Genomic DNA, 18,788 nt, shown 5'->3' on the forward strand with positions numbered 1-18,788 from the left:
ACTCAAGTAGCACAGGGATGAAAACTCATGAATCAACTCAGTATGCCTCTCCCTAATGAAGTAAACTGTTAATGCCAATCCCATTGCAGTCATTATTATGTATACCACATGCTGCTTTCTCCACTTGTATTTGCTAGGAGAATTGAAATATGCAGATGAATCTTGGTTTAATAAGGATGGCAATAGCAGTGTGTGTTTGTGTCTGACTGCTGATGCTACAGAGATGAACACTGCCAGGTTTTTTAAGGAGATGTCTGAGGTCAAGTTTGCATTTCTAATTGCAAATCCCTGGAATTCCCAGGATGCCATGCAAGACACACCACTGCCATCCACCAAGGTGGATTTAGCATGAATCCTGTTTTTTCTTTTGTGCTTTGTTTTTTTTCTTTTTTTTCTTGTTTCCCTTAGGTTACTTAAGGGAAGTGAAGCTCTCACTGTTGTCCTTGACAAGAACTGTCAGTATTTGCTATAGTGAGGGCAGGGTGCCAGCCAAGTAAAAATAGGACAACCCAGTGAAAGCTTCATCAGCGTAAAATCAACACTAACTGCAGCAATCAGATTAAAGTACCTATAGCAGACGGAGAGCAATGCATGTATTTATGCACTGATATGAATATGTGCCTAAAGGAGGCTCTGACTACCTTCATAGTTCATTTATGAATGACATGTTCAACACATAAATGCCTCTCTTAATCCCAAGACTATAAAGTCTCAGATACGTAAGCAAAAATGGTGTATAAAACTTAAAACAATATAAAAATGGGTGTATCGTGCTTCTCCTTTTTCCTTAGTCCTACCTCTGTCCAGGTAAACTTTGCTATCAAAAAGTCAACAGTTTAAGCTTTTTCAGCCCTAGCTGGGAGAGTAGAATCATGTGAAAAGTTCAGGAACCTTAACAGAGCTTTCTCTGTCAATGTACAACCCAAACACTACAGCCATTGCAATGCAGGTTGAGAAGTTCAAAAGCATTAATGTAATCAATATCGTTGTTAAGGATGTGTTTATTCTTCTCAAAATCCTGATGGAAGCAAGATTCATCTAGCACCATCTTGAGGGGCAGATGAGACTAGTTCAATGAGAACTCATTGGATCTCATAGGAAACAAAGCCAGTTTTCTCCTCACCACAGCTGTTTGCTGCAAGCAATCACAACTGCAGAGCCTCTAAAGCAGAATTCTTTAGAGAGTTTGGAGGAACTGGAATGAGAAACCATGACAGCTCTTACCTCTTTGAGAAATTCTGGAAACAGAATTTTCTCCACTGTGACTAAAACTGCAAAGCAGAGTTTGTCCCATTACATGCAATAAGAGTACGACATTAATGAACCCATGCCTTCAAGCTGCAGGCAACACCTCAGCCCTTGCTGCTGTACTCCAAGGGGTCCATCTGCTGTAAGAGCCTTGCAGAGCCCAAAGGGAGCATCTGTGCCATATGATGAAGGGCTGGAAAACCACAGTGTTTCTGGACTGAGGTTTAATGATTTTCTGGCATGATTTTCCTAATATCCATGGCAACTCTTGAGCTGCAGTATCTCATGAGCCCATATTCGTCTATTTATTAACTGAATGGGATGCCAGCTACAGTAAACAACCAACTCAGCTTCCGGACTGAACCTAGTATTTCTAGTTCCAAAATCTGGCATTCCAGACAACTGCTGAAAGGGAAATCCCAGAGCTTCTCAACAGTGTGGCCAAGTTCTCAGCACCCGCATATCTGTTTTCCTACCCATTTCTTTTCTTTTTTAATTGAGAGGCTGCTTGAATTTCCCCTAGGCTATACCTTCCATTGTTTGTCATCCACACACAGACAGATCCACGCACCCACTGACCCCCTGCCATACAGAAAGCTAAAACTCAGTGCAGAAAGAATCACTGCTTAACAAAATGCACAGTCAGATTCCAACATATTTTGAGATGAGCATAGCTATGACAAAACATATCTGCGTTGAAAAAGTGAGGTACAAAGAGTTGCTCACAAGGAAAAGAATGTTTTTAAAACAACAAGGAGCTTCAGCTCCTCGGTTTTAAGATTATTACCCCTCTCCAGACTTTACTTTGCGTCAACAATGTTAAAGTGAGTTTAAGAGCATCTCACTGAGCACCTGGCCAGCTTCCACCAATCTGTGGCTTAAGGCTTCCTGTATGACTTTTTGTTCTTTTCATTTGTATTTGACCTTTACATCATCTAACAACACCCAGTTTGATGCTGTGCAAGATCTGACTTGTGAGAAGCAGCAAATAGCTGTTTATTATCCACATCCTTCAAGCTGTTCCTCATTGCACAACTCTGCCTAGCTCTATTCTCCAGGCGGAATAGCCCTAGCCTACTTAATCTCTCCTTGTAGAGAACAGTTTGTGACACACATAAGAGCAGAGGATCAGTTTTAGAAACAGCCATGAGACCTGAATGACAAACTTAGAGTTGCAAACAGCATCAACTTCAAGTGACCCAAAGAGGATATACTGGAGAGGGTTGGGCAGGCCAAGGCTGAGGTCACTGAATGCATTCAACTAGATTTGTGCTTCTTTAACAACTGCAACAGAGGTTGTGAAGGGATCAACACACAGTTGTTAGCTTGATTTACTAAGGTGCAGATGCTCCCCTAATTGTCCAGTGTCTCAGTCCCTGCCTCCTCCTAACACCTCACAAAATTCTCACCTTCATTTTGACCACATCTGTAAGAGGGACAGATACATAAAGTCCAAGAAGATGGACAATCTCATGAAAATAGAGAGTCACATAGAAAGGAATCAAGTTAGTGTTCATCAAAGGAAAATACACAGTCTGAGATGAATCCTCATTCTAAACATCATGGAATACACTATAAGAAGAAATCCTAAGAAAAAAGGAGAAACAAATTCTGCTATTCACAGAACATCATCCTATAGCTACCAAATAGAGTAATGTATTGTTAGAAGCAAAAAGTGTTCTTCCTCTTCCATTTCCTTACAATCTAAGCATAACACATGCTCGTCCAGTTAAAAAAAAAAAAACAAACCAAAACAAAAAAAACCACCCTACCTTGAGGGCTATCTGCTCCCATTCCATAGGACTTCCTTAGAGCATCTGAGAGATGCATCCCAAACGAGCTCTCACAGGTATGCGATAAAATTTTGAGCTGAATTCTTGACAGATATTTCCTAGAGGTTTTTTTTTCCTTAAGCAATATTACTGCTGTTGACATTTCAGACTCCCCTAAAGGAAGAACAAGCCACAGCTATTCTACCTGGAGGAGAAGCCTCAGCAAATGCAACAGAACTGTGAAGAGCTGGAAGGGAACTCAGGAGATAACTCAGTCCATGCCACACCCCAAGGCAGGATCGTTTATAGCCATGTTTGTTGTTTCTCACAGATTCACCTAACCTGTCCTTAAAGCCTTCCATTGTTGGAGACTTGGCAGTCTCCTCAGGCAGCCAATGCCATGGCTGCTCTCCATACATCCAGGCTGAGAAGGCAATCAGTCCCTTCTGCACAGCAGCCTTTTACTCCTGAGGCCCATTATGCTGCTTTCCTTCAGCAATCTCTTCTCTGGTTAAAGAACCAGCACTTAATCTTTGTTTGCAGAGGACGTTTTCTACTTCTATTTTGTTTGCGCTCTGAATACGTTCACAAAGAATAGAACTTTAGGAGCAAAAGTGCTAATAAACTGTAACAGCTAAACATCAAGATTGAAGACCAAAGACAGAAAGCATCATTCTGTCCTCATTAGGCTTTCTCTTGGTCAGGCTTTCCCCTGGAAACTTGTAGGTTAGATATATTACTTCAGAAGGTGCCTTCTTTCCCAAAAAACACAGTGTCAAATCCCAAGAATGAGGGCTGTATAGTCCCTGTAGCCATGAACTTAATCTATGTTACTCTAAACTGAAAATAAATCTGCAAAGCGATGTTCAATTTATTTGCTTGGGCCTGTGCTAGGTGGCTTTTGGTCAGAATGGTCAGTGTAGGACACGTACTGCTGCAAAAGTATGCATAGATACCAAAAGACATCTCTTACTCTCCCAAGAAGTCTTTAAATTTAGGGACTTCATGGCACTTTCACTTCATGTTTCAACTCTGCCTTGTTACTTTCTGCTCTGTACCATGCTGCAAGACGCTGTATTTTCTGACTCATTAATTCAGTGTAAAGCAAACACATCCTGCTGCATATCTGCACTTCTAATCAAGCAGAAATTCTGAAGAGGCAACAACAAAGAGATAAAAATGTAACGTATCCACTTTCTTTTAAATATGAAGCAGACCTCTCTGGATTAGCGGGATATTATCTCGTTTTCTCATTTTTTCTTTACCTGGGGATAAATGCATTGAAAGCTGCTATGACATCTAACACTTCATAACAAGAGCAGTATAAGCACCACACTTTGCAACACCCTCAGAAAACAGAGCAATCTGTGTATTTGGACAGCCACAGCAAATACACCTACTATAAACAAAAGAAAACACTGCTAACTGGATTAAATGCATGCAGGCAGAGGGAGTAATGCCAAGAGGTTTACAAATGCACCACTACAAGGAAAATTATTTCCTTCTACAGATTTTACTTTTCTGTTCCACAAGACAATGGGAACAGTTTACACAAAGAACTTTGCATTGAAGGAGGCAAAGGGAATATGGCACTACTTTTAAGGGCTTGTGGAGCAGACACAGCTCTGATATGAACAGACTGGGGATGCCCCTCCTCGCACAGGATGGGTCACGTAAGGGCACTGTGTAGGTACCAAACAAGAGGATGGCAAATGAGAAACAACTTCAGATGTCACAGGAGGAACATAAGTGATGCTGACACCGCAGCTAAGGGCTGGGAACAGGCAGTCTCTTAACAGGAGGTAGCAGATGATCAGGAAAATGATGGAAGGCCATACTGACTGCGGTGCTCAACTCCAGACTGTTCAGACAAAGTCTTAATGTCCCACTGAAAGTACGGAAGAAGTGAGTTTTCTGCATATATCTCCTGGCCCTTTCAGCCAGGACCAGAGCAGCTACTGGGTGGTCTCATTCACAGGATTGCCGAGGTTGAAAGGCAACTCTGGAGCTCTCTGGCAAAGCAGGGTCATTGACAGCAGATTCACTTGTGTCTGCAAAAGCATTTTCACTAGGTACTGTCTACTCAGACACCAAGGCAAAGAAAGCCAAACTCTGAATATTCCTATGGACATCTCTATTTTTTCTGTGTACTCCTTGACAGCTTAGGTAGTGGCACCACAGCATTTATCTCCCAGAAATAGCTACTGAAGGATGGAAAAAACAAACAAGACGGAGACAGAAGGCATTCATGCAAAGTTCACTTGAGCACACATATAGTTCAAAGACTCGAGATGAAGTGATGAGATTTTAAAGTTTGGTCCCTCAAATCACTCCATTTAGATTAATGGAGCCTCATTGCTTTATTCTGGGAATCCCAGTGTGTGCATAATAAGCTTACACAATTAGATGCTCTCTGAAAAACATACTGCCGGCATCAGCAGTAGTCCCAGCTTGTCATCTTTCAAAATAAACCTGCTCATTTTCTTTTTAAGAGCCAGCACAAGTTGCAGTGAGCTGCCTAAGCACTGCTTTCAGAGCCCAGGTCTGAATGAGCATGGCCTACAAGTCTGTAACAAATGAATTGCTTTCTAAATAGCAGCATGTTCCTCAAAGAGCTTTTTTTGCACAGATAACTAAGACAAATGTCCGATTTACATGTTAATTAAGAAACACAATTCCCACACGCATTAAAATTACAAAAACATGTGCTTTACAGTGCACATAGCAATAAATCTTGTAATTAAGAAAGAGGAGATTGTATTTCTTATGGATAGAGCTTTTACAGAATTTTAACACTCCTTATATAAAGAGTGAGCATCTGCATATTGCACACCTGGAGTTAGACCCCAACTTTCCTGAAAGCCAAGAGCTGTTGCGATAAGGAACACCAGTTAAACTACAGTGGCTAGAAATGATGATGTGTGTCAGACACTTTGCACAATGATCTAATCTGAACCGGACTTGAAAACATATTCAAGCATATGGAAGCATATTCAAGCTGGGGGAAGAAGTACTTGAAAGCAGCCCTGCGGAGAGGGACTTGGGGGTCCTGGTGGACGAGAAGCTGGACATGAGCCAGCAGGGTGCGCTGGCAGCCCAGAAGGCCAACTATGTTCTGGGGTGCATTAAAAGAGAAGTGGTCAGCAGGGAGAGGGAGGTGGTGGTCCCCCTCTACTCGGCTCTTGTGAGGCCCCATCTGGAGTACTGTGTCCAGGCCTGGGGCCCCCAGCACAAGAAGGACACGGAGCTCTTGGAACGAGTGCAGAGGAGGGCGACCAAGATGATCAGAGGGCTGGAGCACCTCTCCTATGAGGAAAGGTTGAGGGAACTGGGCTTGTTTAGTTTGGAGAAGAGAAGGCTCCGGGGAGACCTCATTGTGGCCTTCCAATACTTGAAGGGAGTGTATAAACAGGAGGGGGATCGATTGTTTGTGAGGGCAGATAGTGATAGGACAAGGGGGAATGGTTTTAAGCTAAGACAGGGGAGATTTAGGTTAGATATTAGGAGGAAGTTTTTCACACAGAGGGTGGTGACGCACTGGAACAGGTTGCCCAGTGACGGGACGTGGCTCTGGGCAGCCTGGTCTAGTGGTTGGTGACCCTGCACTTAGCAAGGGGGTTGAGACTAGATGATCTTTGAGGTCCTTTTCAACCCAGGCCATTCTATGATTCTATTATATTAAAACACATTGGAACCGGCTGCCCAGGGAAGTGGTGGAGTCACCGTCCCTGGAGGCATTGAAGAACCATGGAGATGTGGTACTGAGGGACATGGTTTAGTGAGCATGGTGAGGATAGGCTGATGATTGGATTAGGTGATCCTAGGGGTTTTTTCCAACTTTAACGACTCAATGATTCTACGATAGACTGGACAGCAATGCAGACTTCCAATCCGGCAGAATTCTGAATTCAAATCTTCTCTTCTCCCTAATGTTCCATCTATAGTTTGTTGTAAATAATTAGGCCATAATACAGACTTCTAGAACCAAGAATGTTCAAAAATGGTTAGGAGGAAGAATGCTTTTGTGTTCAGCCTTTCTCTGGATTAACCATGTAGGATGGAATTCGGATCAACTGTGTTGACAAATAGCACAGAGGATTTGCTTCTTGTCTATATTCTCTTTTAATTTGCTATCTCTTCCCAACTGCTGTTGCTACAGCCAGTCTGGATTTCAGCTCTGCACCAGCAGTATTTCACCCTCTGAGCCTTTGAACAACTTTTCTAACTTCTTGAAATCAATTTTGTAAATTTAAACTCTCTCAGGATCCTATCCTAGATTAGTGAAATGTGTAATATGATTCAGAAAATAAAAATGCTTCTTCCCTGTAAAACTGTTATTAAAACTGTTATTAGAGCTTCCAGACAAGGAGAGCACACTGGGTGTTTCACTAAATGTGAAAGCTGCAATCCCCACAGGCTTCAGCAGTGCTCATGCCTTTCAGTTACCGGGAGAATTTCTGAATTTCAGAATGGTATTTTCCTACACAGCAGGCTTCTTACTTCCCCTTCACGGCAGTTGCACTGATATACTGAATTCAGCTATAAAAAAATCACTTTTGTCAATTGTGAATCTAGCCCTCTTTTTTCTTTTTTAATCCACTTTGTCTTTTTCACTTAGATCATATAGCGCAGACATAAATTTAAGGCTATCCAGAGAATTGTACTGGAAGACACCACTTTAATCTTCACTAGGCCACACATAGTTTTTATTTATGTGTTGAATATATTACAGACAATCATTACGTAAAATAAAGACCCACCTTTCTTATTATGTTTGTGTCTTTACCTTAAATAGTTTTATGGCATGACCACAGACTTACACTTGTCATGTATAGGATACTGAAGATAAGGAAGACACTTAGAGTAATATGATTGATTTATACTGCAGCCCAGACCTGGAGACAATGAAAGCACTGAGATCCCTCAGAGCACCTCTTCCATATACCAGAAGAGTCTTCTGTTTCAACGGACAAATTTACATCAAATAGACCACTTAATCTCAAACAATCTGTTCTTCCAAGAAAAAAGCAAAATTCTTTCTTTCCTCTTAATTCCTAGATAAGCCTATACTTTTATACTCTTTGTTAAATCAATGAGTCTCACCAATTCAATCTACCACTATAGGCACACCAAGTGAAATTCACATCTGCCTGAATTTTGTCATAGTTAAATTTGCAGATTTGATGAGTAGAGTCAGTATTTTCTCCATACAGGTTAACAAACATGAACATACAGAGATGAAAACAAAGGGTCCATATAACAGAGACTTTCCAACAACTCTAACAATCTGACCCTTCCTATAGAAAGCAGTAACATTAGATAAGCCTCCAGCTCTCAAAGTAATGCCTGAAAGACTGCTTTCAGTGCCTAAGCTTCCAACCTATTTCCAGAACATTGTCACTACTCTCTTAATTATTTGAAATGTGAAATTTTTCAGCACTTTAATTTTCATTTATTACAACTTAGATTTAAAAGCAAAGAAAATCAGAGCCTATTATCCCATATACTAACTTCAGAGTACATATTTCCAGAATAAATATTTAAATGTTAAAAGTTCATAGGAAGCAAAGGAGAAATTACAAAATACATAAAAATGTTTATTTCCAGTCTGTCTTTGATGAGAAAAGCTGGGCTTCCTCTCAGATTCCAACATTGGAGAGATTCATATCAGTATGCGACAAACATGAAATGTGTCTTTGGTAGATACAGATATTTAATCATAATATTTTCCTACCAAATGGTCAATATGCCAGATGAGCTGTACCATATTGATTGTATGCCGTAATGAAGTGTATCATCATTGTCAGTTGATGAAAGATTCAACACAAGCCAGCAATGTGAGTATGCAGCCCAAAAGGCCAACCGCATCCTGGGTTGCATCAAGAGAAGCATGACCAGCAGGTCAAGAGAAGTGATTTTGCCCCTCTACTCTGCTCTCGTGAGACCCCATCTGGAGCACTGCATCCAGTTCTGAGGCCCCCAGCACAAGAAGGACATTGAGCTGTTGGAGCATGTCCAGAGGAGGGCCACAAAGATTATCAGAGGGCTGCAGCACCTCCTCTATGAGGACAGGCTGAGAGAGTTGCGGCTCTTCAGCCTCGAGAAGAGAAGGCTCCAGGGGGACCTTATGGCAGCCTTCCATTACCTGAAGGGGGACTAAAGAAAAGCTGGTGAGGGACTTTTTCGAAGGGCATGTAGCAACAGGACAAGGGGAAATGATTTTAAGCTAACAGGGGTTAGATTTAGACTAGATACTAGGAAGAAATTCTTCACTCTGAGAGTGATGAAACACTGGAACAGGTTGCCCAGCAAGGCTGTCGATACCCCCTCCCTGGAAGCATTCAAAACCAGGCTGGATGGGGCTTTGAGCAACCTGGTCTAGAGGGAGGTGTCCCTGCCTATAGCAGGGGCATTGGAGCTAGATGATCTTAAAGGTCCCTTCCAACCCAAACCATTCTACAATTCTATGATATCTTCATTATAAATGTGCTATAATGGCTAACAAGAAAAACTGTAGATGTTCTGCATAAACAAAAACAGCTATTATATTAAGATGACATGTTCTGATGAATCAAATAATTTTTCCTTCTCTTTCATTTCTAAAACTTCAAAGCAATCAAACATTGTTTATGCATAAAATTTAATCATTTTATCAATCTGTATTTTGATTGGATTTGCATACTCTATTTCCTACAAGTCAGTGTGAGGAGAGCCTCATGTAATTGAAACCATTTCCCCTCCAGTCCTTCTATCTTTGCTGTAATATTTTCTATTAGTAGCTCTATTATGCCTAATATCTGTAATGTTGGCAGATTAGAATTTTCACTTAATGCAATCTGTATTTATAAACCACTAGGATGAAAAAAAGAACAAACACAAGAAAGAGAAAACAATAATTACCTGTCTTTGATGTCACACAGATCAATGTGTAAATCACTAAAATTCCCCAGGGAGCCTTGCTGAACTAAAATGAGGTCCTTGGGCTGGTTATCAATAAAGATGAGCCTCATACAGCCTTGAAAAGCAGTAATGGGATTTAAACATTGGGAATCAGTGAAGTTGTCAGGGCATCCTGTGGGAAAAAAAAAAGAGGCAGAAAAGAATATTGGAATGTTCATCTTTTTATGTTGGGATTTCCTAATGCACAAGCTCAGAGGCTCATTATACTGAGTGTTTTTTGTGCTACACAACGTTTTGTGCTATAAATCCTAGAGTAAGAAAAATATAAAAGAGGAGAAAAATAAAGGCAAGATATCTGCTACAGGAGATACAGGTATCAGGTTCTCAGACATGTTAAGCAAATCAAAATGTACTTTTTTCCATCTTCTTTAAGCTCCACAGTTGACAGCAATTGACTCCCATAAGAAAAGCTATGTAAATTATAAAATTATTATGGGTTAAACTCTGCTGCTGAGACAAGGCACACAGTAAAATCCTGGGGACAGCAAGCAAGAAAATCATTTATGTCTGGAACTTCTCAGTATTTGGCCAGCTCTGTGATTCAAAGCCTCCTATGCATTATTACTTTGTGCTGTATCAAGAGGGTTCACCAAGATCAGAACCTCACTGCGGTAAGCACAGTGCAGAAGTATAACAGAGCTAAAGGGAAAGTTGATGATGCTCCCTTTATCTACATCAATATTTACACTCCAAAAAGCAGGAAGCAATACTTTTCAAGACTGTTCTTCCTGTTTTTAGAATTGAGTTAAACCTACATTCATTTCCATAAGAGCACAGTACCTCATACCTTTGTAGATTTGAGCCACATGTCAATTGTGTTCCAAAGTCTTAAGTCATTGAGCCTAATCAGCACAGTGATACAGGAATTTTTATAATACTGGTAGTACTCAAGTCTTTTAACTAGAAAAAAAAATGTGGCTAATGCAGCTATGTAGCTTTTCAATATTTTGCCAGTTAGCTGTAGCTACTCCTTGGCTAGCTCACTTTTACAGCTATGATAGCTTTTTCCCTCTTTCTCTCCTTCCTCTCTTGACCAAGACCTTTGATCTTCCCACAACACTGTATGCAACGCAATAGGTGGTCAAAAATCAGTTATTACAGAATTTGCTCTTAGAAGACATCAGTGATCAGCATCTGAAAATTTACATCATGAAAACCTGCCACATGTCCATCTGAAACAACCTACCTCCAAAATAGTAGCTGTTCCCTGAGTAGATTCTTGAGACAGTGGTCGCATGGCTAGCAGTGGCAGCATTGTTATCCAGTGTCAGGGTAATGCGATGTCTTCTGGCGTTGATGTTAAGTGAATGCCAAAGCCCATCATGGAGATTGGTGCCTGGAAAAAAAAATATATGTAAGAAAACATGAAGGGTGATAAAAGAGGCTCAGGATATAACTATATTTTTCAAATCTTTGGTTCCAACTTGTGACTCTAAAAGTGCAGCAGAACCCAACGTGGTCAAAACTGGCAGTTTGAAAGAATCCTTTACGTCTGGAAGTAAACTGCCATAGAAGAAAAGTCCCAAGAAGGGGAAAGTTTTTGAGAATATGTAAGCAGATCATATCAATCCAACCCGCTAGTTATACTGCAGGCACTCAGCAGACTGGCAGGGCCCTTTACATTTATGGTAGTACATTATTAACATTTCTGGGGGATTATATCTACTTTGAGTCTATTAGGAAAAGCTTATAGCTCACAGAAACGTGCAGAGCAGATCTCTGTTGCATTTCTGGGAATAAGCACATGACTGAGATTAGATTCAGTCTAGATTAGATGGTCATACCTTGTATCAATCACCATATGAAAGCTGACAACCTCAAATAGGTTTCAGTAGCATTTGTTCTTCAAACACTTCAGCAATAAGTTAGTATAGTCTTACTGGACAGATGTACCAAAGTCTCTTATATATTGTATTTTTACATGAATTTTCTGAGCTGGGATTATTGGTCCACCCAGAAACCTACAAAGGGATGTGGGAGACGATGATACTGAGTAGCCTTTCTGTTACGCGCTCATGCAAAGTGGTAAATAACTTCTCTCCATATTCTGAAAATCAGCGTTGCATCTCAGTGCTCTTGAAATGGCACCATGAAGTTAAAAAGAAACTCCACATCATCTACTCTAAGAATCAGGAAAACTAGCGAGCAAACTTATAAACTCACGTACAGTGGTGAAGATCGAAAGTAACCTAATCACAGTTTGACACATGCTACCATCAAGCTGCAGTCGCTGAGACCAGGCTGAGGCAATTAGCATTTACTCCCCTCTCTAATTGGATATTTTTCGTTTTTGTAGCTTTCGGAAGAAACAAACGAGCACTTAGTGACACAAAGAGGTGTGAGATCAGCTCAAAACAAAATAAAAAAAAAAATGTGGGTGTTAAGTGTATGAAAAGCCATTTCATTATGCATTTGGAAATGAGACAATTTCCAGAGTAATGGCTGCTAACGCACACACAATTTTCATAGAATAAGACAGAGAAACATGGATGAGTTTTCAGCTAGAACAAGTCAATTTTGAAGTGAAATATGGCAGTTAAAATTGAAAAGATGTCATGACAAAACAGGTTACATTTGGGTCAAAACCAGGTCCATTCTTGAGCAAGCATGAGTCTACTGTGAGAACCCAACATATGTAGGAGGTGGCATTTGCAATTTTTGCATATTTTCCATGTGCAAGTAGGCAGTTTAGCAGTGTTTGGATGGCACCAAAGCCTGGGATGAGGTTCATAATTTCAGAACTACATAAAAACAAATACAACCAAATATTGACATTGTCTCAGGTTTGTCAACAATCTCATTAGGACTGCAATAAAGGCTGGAAACTCAGTTTTCAGCATTCTGTTGTGGCAATTCACATGAATAAGGATAGATGCACGACTGCCTCATTTTCTTTTACAAAAGGGAATGAAACAGCTCTGCTTTGACAGCTCTGTCAGATTTTCTCTGTACTTCTTTTAATAGACATCTGCCCTCTTTAATTCTGCACTGGGAATATTTTAATATTACATGTTTTTAAACAGACGCTCTTAGAAAATACTGTTATTATTCTTCAGACCTCTGAGTTCCATCAGTCTATTATCCATTCACATTTGGAAACCAAGTATTCACTACGTGGAAATAAATTTCCCAGTCTCCAATTCAGCACAGCTGCATAGCAATATGGGATGCGCACGGCCCTAAGATAGAATATTTCTGCTCAGGTCACCTGTATGGCATATATGGGTGTCAACGGTTTACGGGCGTTAGGCCCGATTCCGTGACAAAGGGGACGGGGGACCCAAGGGCCCACGTCCCGGGAAAAGGGGAAAGGGGAAAAGGGTAGGGAGATGGCCCTGAGAGCAAAGAACAGCGGCAACAATCTGAGGAGAAACAAACTAATTTACTAAATAAAATATCGGAATGCAAAACAACACACTATAATACAATATAATTACAATTTAAGCTGATAAATCCAACACAGAGAGAGAGAATGTCCCAAAGTCAAGGTAGGCCTTACTCTACTACCGACGATAAGACGGCTGGAGAGCGAGGTGCTGCCAAGACGAGAGACGGCGGAAAAAGGGACGAGGTCTCGTGATCTGCAAGTTTTTATACTGCGAGTTTCTATCTTTTCCCTCCGGCTGGAAAATGGTAACAAAGGAGCAAAGTACCGTGGGGACTGTAGTAGTCCTTCTCTTCTGAGAACTAGGTATGTCCACTACATGATGTTATGATGTGGAATACCAATAACCGAAAATCACAAAACCATGACAATGGGTCACACTGAGATGGCAGCTGGGCCACTCTGGTTGTACAGTCTGAAGTTATTTCTTTGTTGTTTCTTGAAGCCAAATCACAATATTCTGTTCAGTGCCTACAAGCAATTTCTCCTGAATTTTAAGCTAGAGATACATCCTCATTTCACCCACGTGCATCTTTCCAGTTGCACAAAACAGCTTGCAAACTGGCTAAGGAGGAACTGTAAGGAGAGGAAGCCCATGTCTGTCTGAGTGTAGCATGAAGGGTAGTATTCTCATGTAAAGCAACAGTTAGAGGAAGGAAGAAAATCAGCTCTGAAGCTGTGTTAACTTGCGCTGAAAGGCACTGCTGCCAAACTGGCTTCCAGCTGACTTCAGCACAATATGAGGACAAGAAGCACGAAGGTCTTCATGTGACCTGACTGAAGAAGATTTAGCATGACTTAGAAAACACAGCGACTGAGATAACTGTCGAGCACAATTAGTCTGAAGATCTCAGGATGCCAACTTTCCATATTCAGATATATCTCAAACTGCACAGAACTGTTCTGCCACTGAAAAGTGAGAAAGAATTTGTAAACAGAAAGGAAAGTTCAGTACTTCCTTACTTTGATATCCTTTCTTCCTGCGGAGTCAAGACCTTGGTGTTTTAACAGGGAAAGGTGAGAGAAAACAAAAATAAAGTACCTTCACTGATTTCCACTGGGTCTTCTGCCACTTTCTGAATAAGAAGTGTCAGTCTCCCACCGTGGAGGTAAACCAAAAGAGATCCTGAATTTTCAGACAATTCGGTGGACAGGAGTAAGCCATCTTTATTCCATGTTCGAAACTGAAAACTGACTGACAACCCATCAATTTGAGGAGTGCCAGGCAGTAACAAGTAGCTTCTACTGGAGCTGACAAAGGTGATGGGAACAATTTGTGGTTCTGAGCAGGAAAAGGTCACGTTCCCCTGCAAACAATAAAAAAAACCCAAACATTATTAATATGATAACTTTTTCAGTCTTAAAAAAATCCATATTTAAATAAACTCATTGGATTTCTAATGGTGCTAAAGCTTGAAATAGGTATTTTTATTCAGAGATAAAGCTTTGGATCTCATTAGGGTATGTATCTGTTTGTTTAAGGAAAACATATATGAAAGTTTGTACTTTCACTTCAAAAAGAAAATAAATACATATGTACATAAAACAAAAATCTCAGTTCTTAGAAGGATTTAGACATCCTCTAAATGTTCTGTACCAAGTCCATGCCTGGGTGCAGAAGGGCATATTTGCGGCATGTCAGTGCTAGCCCAGACAGACCAACTCCATGTGGCTGCCTCTGCTCTGTGTTTCCAAGAGCCTCTGATTTCAATTTTTTTAAGTTCAAGTTTGTCATTGGGATCTATGTCAACTTCAGTAACTGATACTAAAGCTCTAGCAAATTTTCCTGAACCTTCACATGCTGTGGAATGTGATACAAAGGTCTTGTACTGGCTCTGTACTAATGGGATTACATAGCTGTGAGTGAAGAAAGCTGCAACTGAAAAAAGGAAGCATCTTCACATGCAGAGGGATCCTCCCAAATAGACTAGATATATTCTAAATATAAGCCAAAATATAGCTGTTAATAATAATACTTTTTTTTTGCCCACGTACACCAATACCATAAAACCTTAAATTCAAGTCTCCCACATTCACTTGAATGTATTGTAAGGGGCCAAACATGAGGCAATATTCCTGGCTTTATTCCAAATATTCAATATATAACCTGCAGTAGCAGTACTGGTGATGTTTTCATTCACCCAGTGTAGCAGAGCCTTTAAAGGACATGACACAGCCTTATGCTACTCCAAATAAAAAGAGTCCACTTAATAACATCACAGTTAGAAATGATTATTAACAAAAAGTCAAAATTCATAAGAAAATTCAAAGTAAAAGTCACTTAAATACAGTACTTATAGTGGAACGAAACAATATTTATTAGATTTCTTGGCCAATACTAGGTCTCACTATTTACAGGGGAAATTTCAACGAATTATTAAAATGTTAAGTATGCAGCAATAATGGTGAAATCCAACATCATTTCAACACTAAATTTAATTTATTACCTCAGTCTTTCAACCCTGATACCAATGGTGTTATTTGCCACCACATTTACTCAAAGCAATTAGCAGAATCTGTACCGGCACATATCACTGTGGTAGAAGAACCCACTCTGCTGTTTTGTTCAGCCATTGTATATTACCAACCAGGTCATTCAAGCCATACAATAAAACCTTAACTACATATAAAGACAGAATACATTCAAGGAGCTATGTCTTATGTCTTTCAAAGCCACTCCAGGAAAGTGTTGCAGCCCGGTTGCTTTGAACTAGCCTTTCTAAAATACCAACAGGAATCTGATAAAAACATCTGAGTAAAAGGCTTTCTCCATGGTACCGCTTCTCATCAGAGCTGGTACCTTGCTCTAACAGGATAATTATAATGAACAGCACTTGATGGATGTGTAGAAGTTGTACAGTGCTCGGGGAATTCCTTACTGAAATCTAAGACAGCTAATGGAACTAGTTCCCTATTGCTTTCAAATGTCTTTCTAACCTTTATTCTAAAATGGAAAATAAATAAAGTGCCAGAAAGAGACTGAGTTTATCTCTGCATGAAACAACCTTTGACAGATATATATCTATATCAATTTATGTATTCCCTGCCTTGTTAGGCGAATGCTACAGAGAAGATTTAAGAATGCAAAAGGTATCCATGGGCATATCATGTTAAAATGAGTTTTGAAATATAATCCAAAGCTTATCCAAACTTATCTGAACATTAGTCAGGTGGGAAGTAAAACGGAAATTTGCTCTCTCAGCCTTTACTACTACCCGCTGGGCTCTGTCTGCGTAAGAGATGCCACAGGTTTTTTGGTTTGTTTGTTTGCTTGGATGTTTTTTCTTTGTTGTTGTTGTGGTTATTGCTGTTGCTGTATTTCTACCTCCATTTTCAATCAAATTCATGACAGACAGACATATTACAGAAAGCAGTCAACTGCAAAGTTATAAACAAATACAGATAACTTTCTCTAGAGCATTTTAAATGTTTACAAATTGAAATGTGATGACAAATCTTCTTTGGAATCTTAGACATTTACAGTGATTTAAGTATCTCCAAACAAAGTAGTAAAGACATTTACAGATCTTATAAATACACAGTATTGGAGATTGGAGGAAGTTTTAAATGCTGTCTGAGTTTGCCCTCAAGTCTCTTCTTCACTCACTTCACTGGCAATGGGATGCTGTAACAAAATGCAAGACTATGGAGGGAAGGATTTGCAACATTCATGCAGAATATTTGTCTCGAAGTTCTTTGTAGATTTTACCTACCAGCAGAACAAACTATGACTAGACTGACTTAAAGCCAATGAAGATGAAAACTAGAGATGAAAAAAGGTGTTTGCAATGCATAACAAACTTTCAGATGACCTTAAAATAAGCCAGTAGTAAATATATTTTCAGCTGTTTGTAATAATATCATAGGTTTCAAAGGAAATTATCCCTGATGCGCACACATAGGCCAAAATGTAAGGCCAAGTTTCCATCTGCTTTTGATATCAGATTCTTGTCACGGTATTGTCTAAGGGTCTGCGTCCGTGACAAGGGGGGACAGGCCCAAAAGAAAAAAAACGAGAAAAGAGGAAGGAAAGAAAAAAAAATCGCCGGCGATAAGAGCCAGCCCCCGGGCGGTCCGGCGGCTAAAGCGGCAGAGAAGCCGCGGAGCCGCAACCTGGGAAGAGGGGGACCCGTAGACGGATCTAACACAAAAAAAACAGCGGCACCGATCTGAGGAGGAACAACTAATTTTACTAAATATATCAAAATGAGGCTAGTAGAATTATGATAGAGGGTTTACAGGCTGAAAATCTTACACAGTAAAATGCAGGAGGACCACGTGCTTTCTCCGCCAGGCTGGGAAGAACAGACCCCGCGTCTCCCACGTGGCTTCACCACCCCCTCTCCCGCAAAGACCCCTGGGGAGTGCACCTCCTCCCCTCCCCCTCAGAGGGCCACACCAAAAAAGGCAGTTTACAGTAACCGGGGAATTAACTCTTTAACTGCCCGTACCTTACATGATGTAATGATGTGGAATACCGACAACAAAAAAATCACAAAACCATAACAATTCTCAACACATACAACTAGTCTTAAACTCCTTCCAAAACTCAGCAACGCTCTCCAGTCATTAGCACTATACAGAAGTGTAATGGGATCTATACAGAAAACTTGTAGTGGGGCAGGATTTGCAAGAAAGCATGGAGTTAACCCACGGCCTATTTCTGGGACATTCCGGAAGGACCTATGCTCTCCTTGCCGTGCTCAGCCAGCAGACTTCAGGCATTGTAGCCCCCTGTGACTAAAAATATGTGTGAAGAGTAAGCAGATGGGAGCACATCAAGTCTTTGCTGCCATGCTCTGTGTACATTTTGGGAAGTGTTGCTCTGGCTTTCAGGGTGGGGGTTGGAATTTCTTTCAAAAAGGTAATTTTGTTACCCTTGCTAAAGGATTGAGATGTCTGGTGTAGGTTAAAACAAAAATTTTAGTCAGAGCTAAAAGCTAGCTAAAAGTTGGGAAAAAGAAAAGTTAAAGAAACCAACTTGCATCATGGGAACTTAAATCAGTCAGACAAGCATATTAAGAAGGGAAACACACTCTGCCAGTAGGCCAGTGGCCATCCTTTCCATTCACCAGCACTCTTAAGCTGCCATCCTGAGGGTCCCCTCAGCTAGCTTGTTGGGGAAATAAACAGCTGGGACTGGAACTAGATGATCTTTAAAGGTCCCTTCCAACTCATTTTATGATTCTGCCTTCCTAGGGACAATAACACGAAAGTTTGAAAAGGAAACAATAGTAAATTACTTTGAAAATTTTTTGTTCACAAGTGGGACAGTTTCCACTTATAAAAACTACTAAATTTGCCCTGAATGGTATCCTTAAAGAAATTATTCCAGCAGGTCTAGTCAGAAAAGTAAACAGTTCCCTCTAAACCTGCTTCTTATCAGGAATATTTTGTTTTAATTGGAAGCAGTTCTGGAACTC

The 18,788-nt window shown here is 40.4% G+C and overlaps 1 protein-coding gene across 3 annotated transcripts in view; it reads right to left on the reverse strand.

Annotated features, from left to right (window-relative positions):
• CNTNAP5 (contactin associated protein like 5) overlaps positions 1-18,788 on the reverse strand; it is a 274,310-nt gene that overhangs the window by 117,847 nt on the left and 137,675 nt on the right. For all 3 annotated transcript variants that reach the window (XM_021397542.1, XM_021397543.1, XM_021397544.1), the window contains exons 9-11: positions 14,408-14,672; positions 11,167-11,316; positions 9,921-10,092 (exon numbers count right to left, since the gene is read on the reverse strand). In XM_021397542.1, the coding sequence (XP_021253217.1) occupies positions 9,921-10,092; positions 11,167-11,316; positions 14,408-14,672 (587 nt within the window). The remainder of the gene's footprint in view (positions 1-9,920; positions 10,093-11,166; positions 11,317-14,407; positions 14,673-18,788) is intronic.

The sequence above is a fragment of the Numida meleagris genome, chromosome 5, assembly GCF_002078875.1.
Source record: "Numida meleagris isolate 19003 breed g44 Domestic line chromosome 5, NumMel1.0, whole genome shotgun sequence".
Lineage (NCBI taxonomy): Eukaryota > Metazoa > Chordata > Aves > Galliformes > Numididae > Numida > Numida meleagris.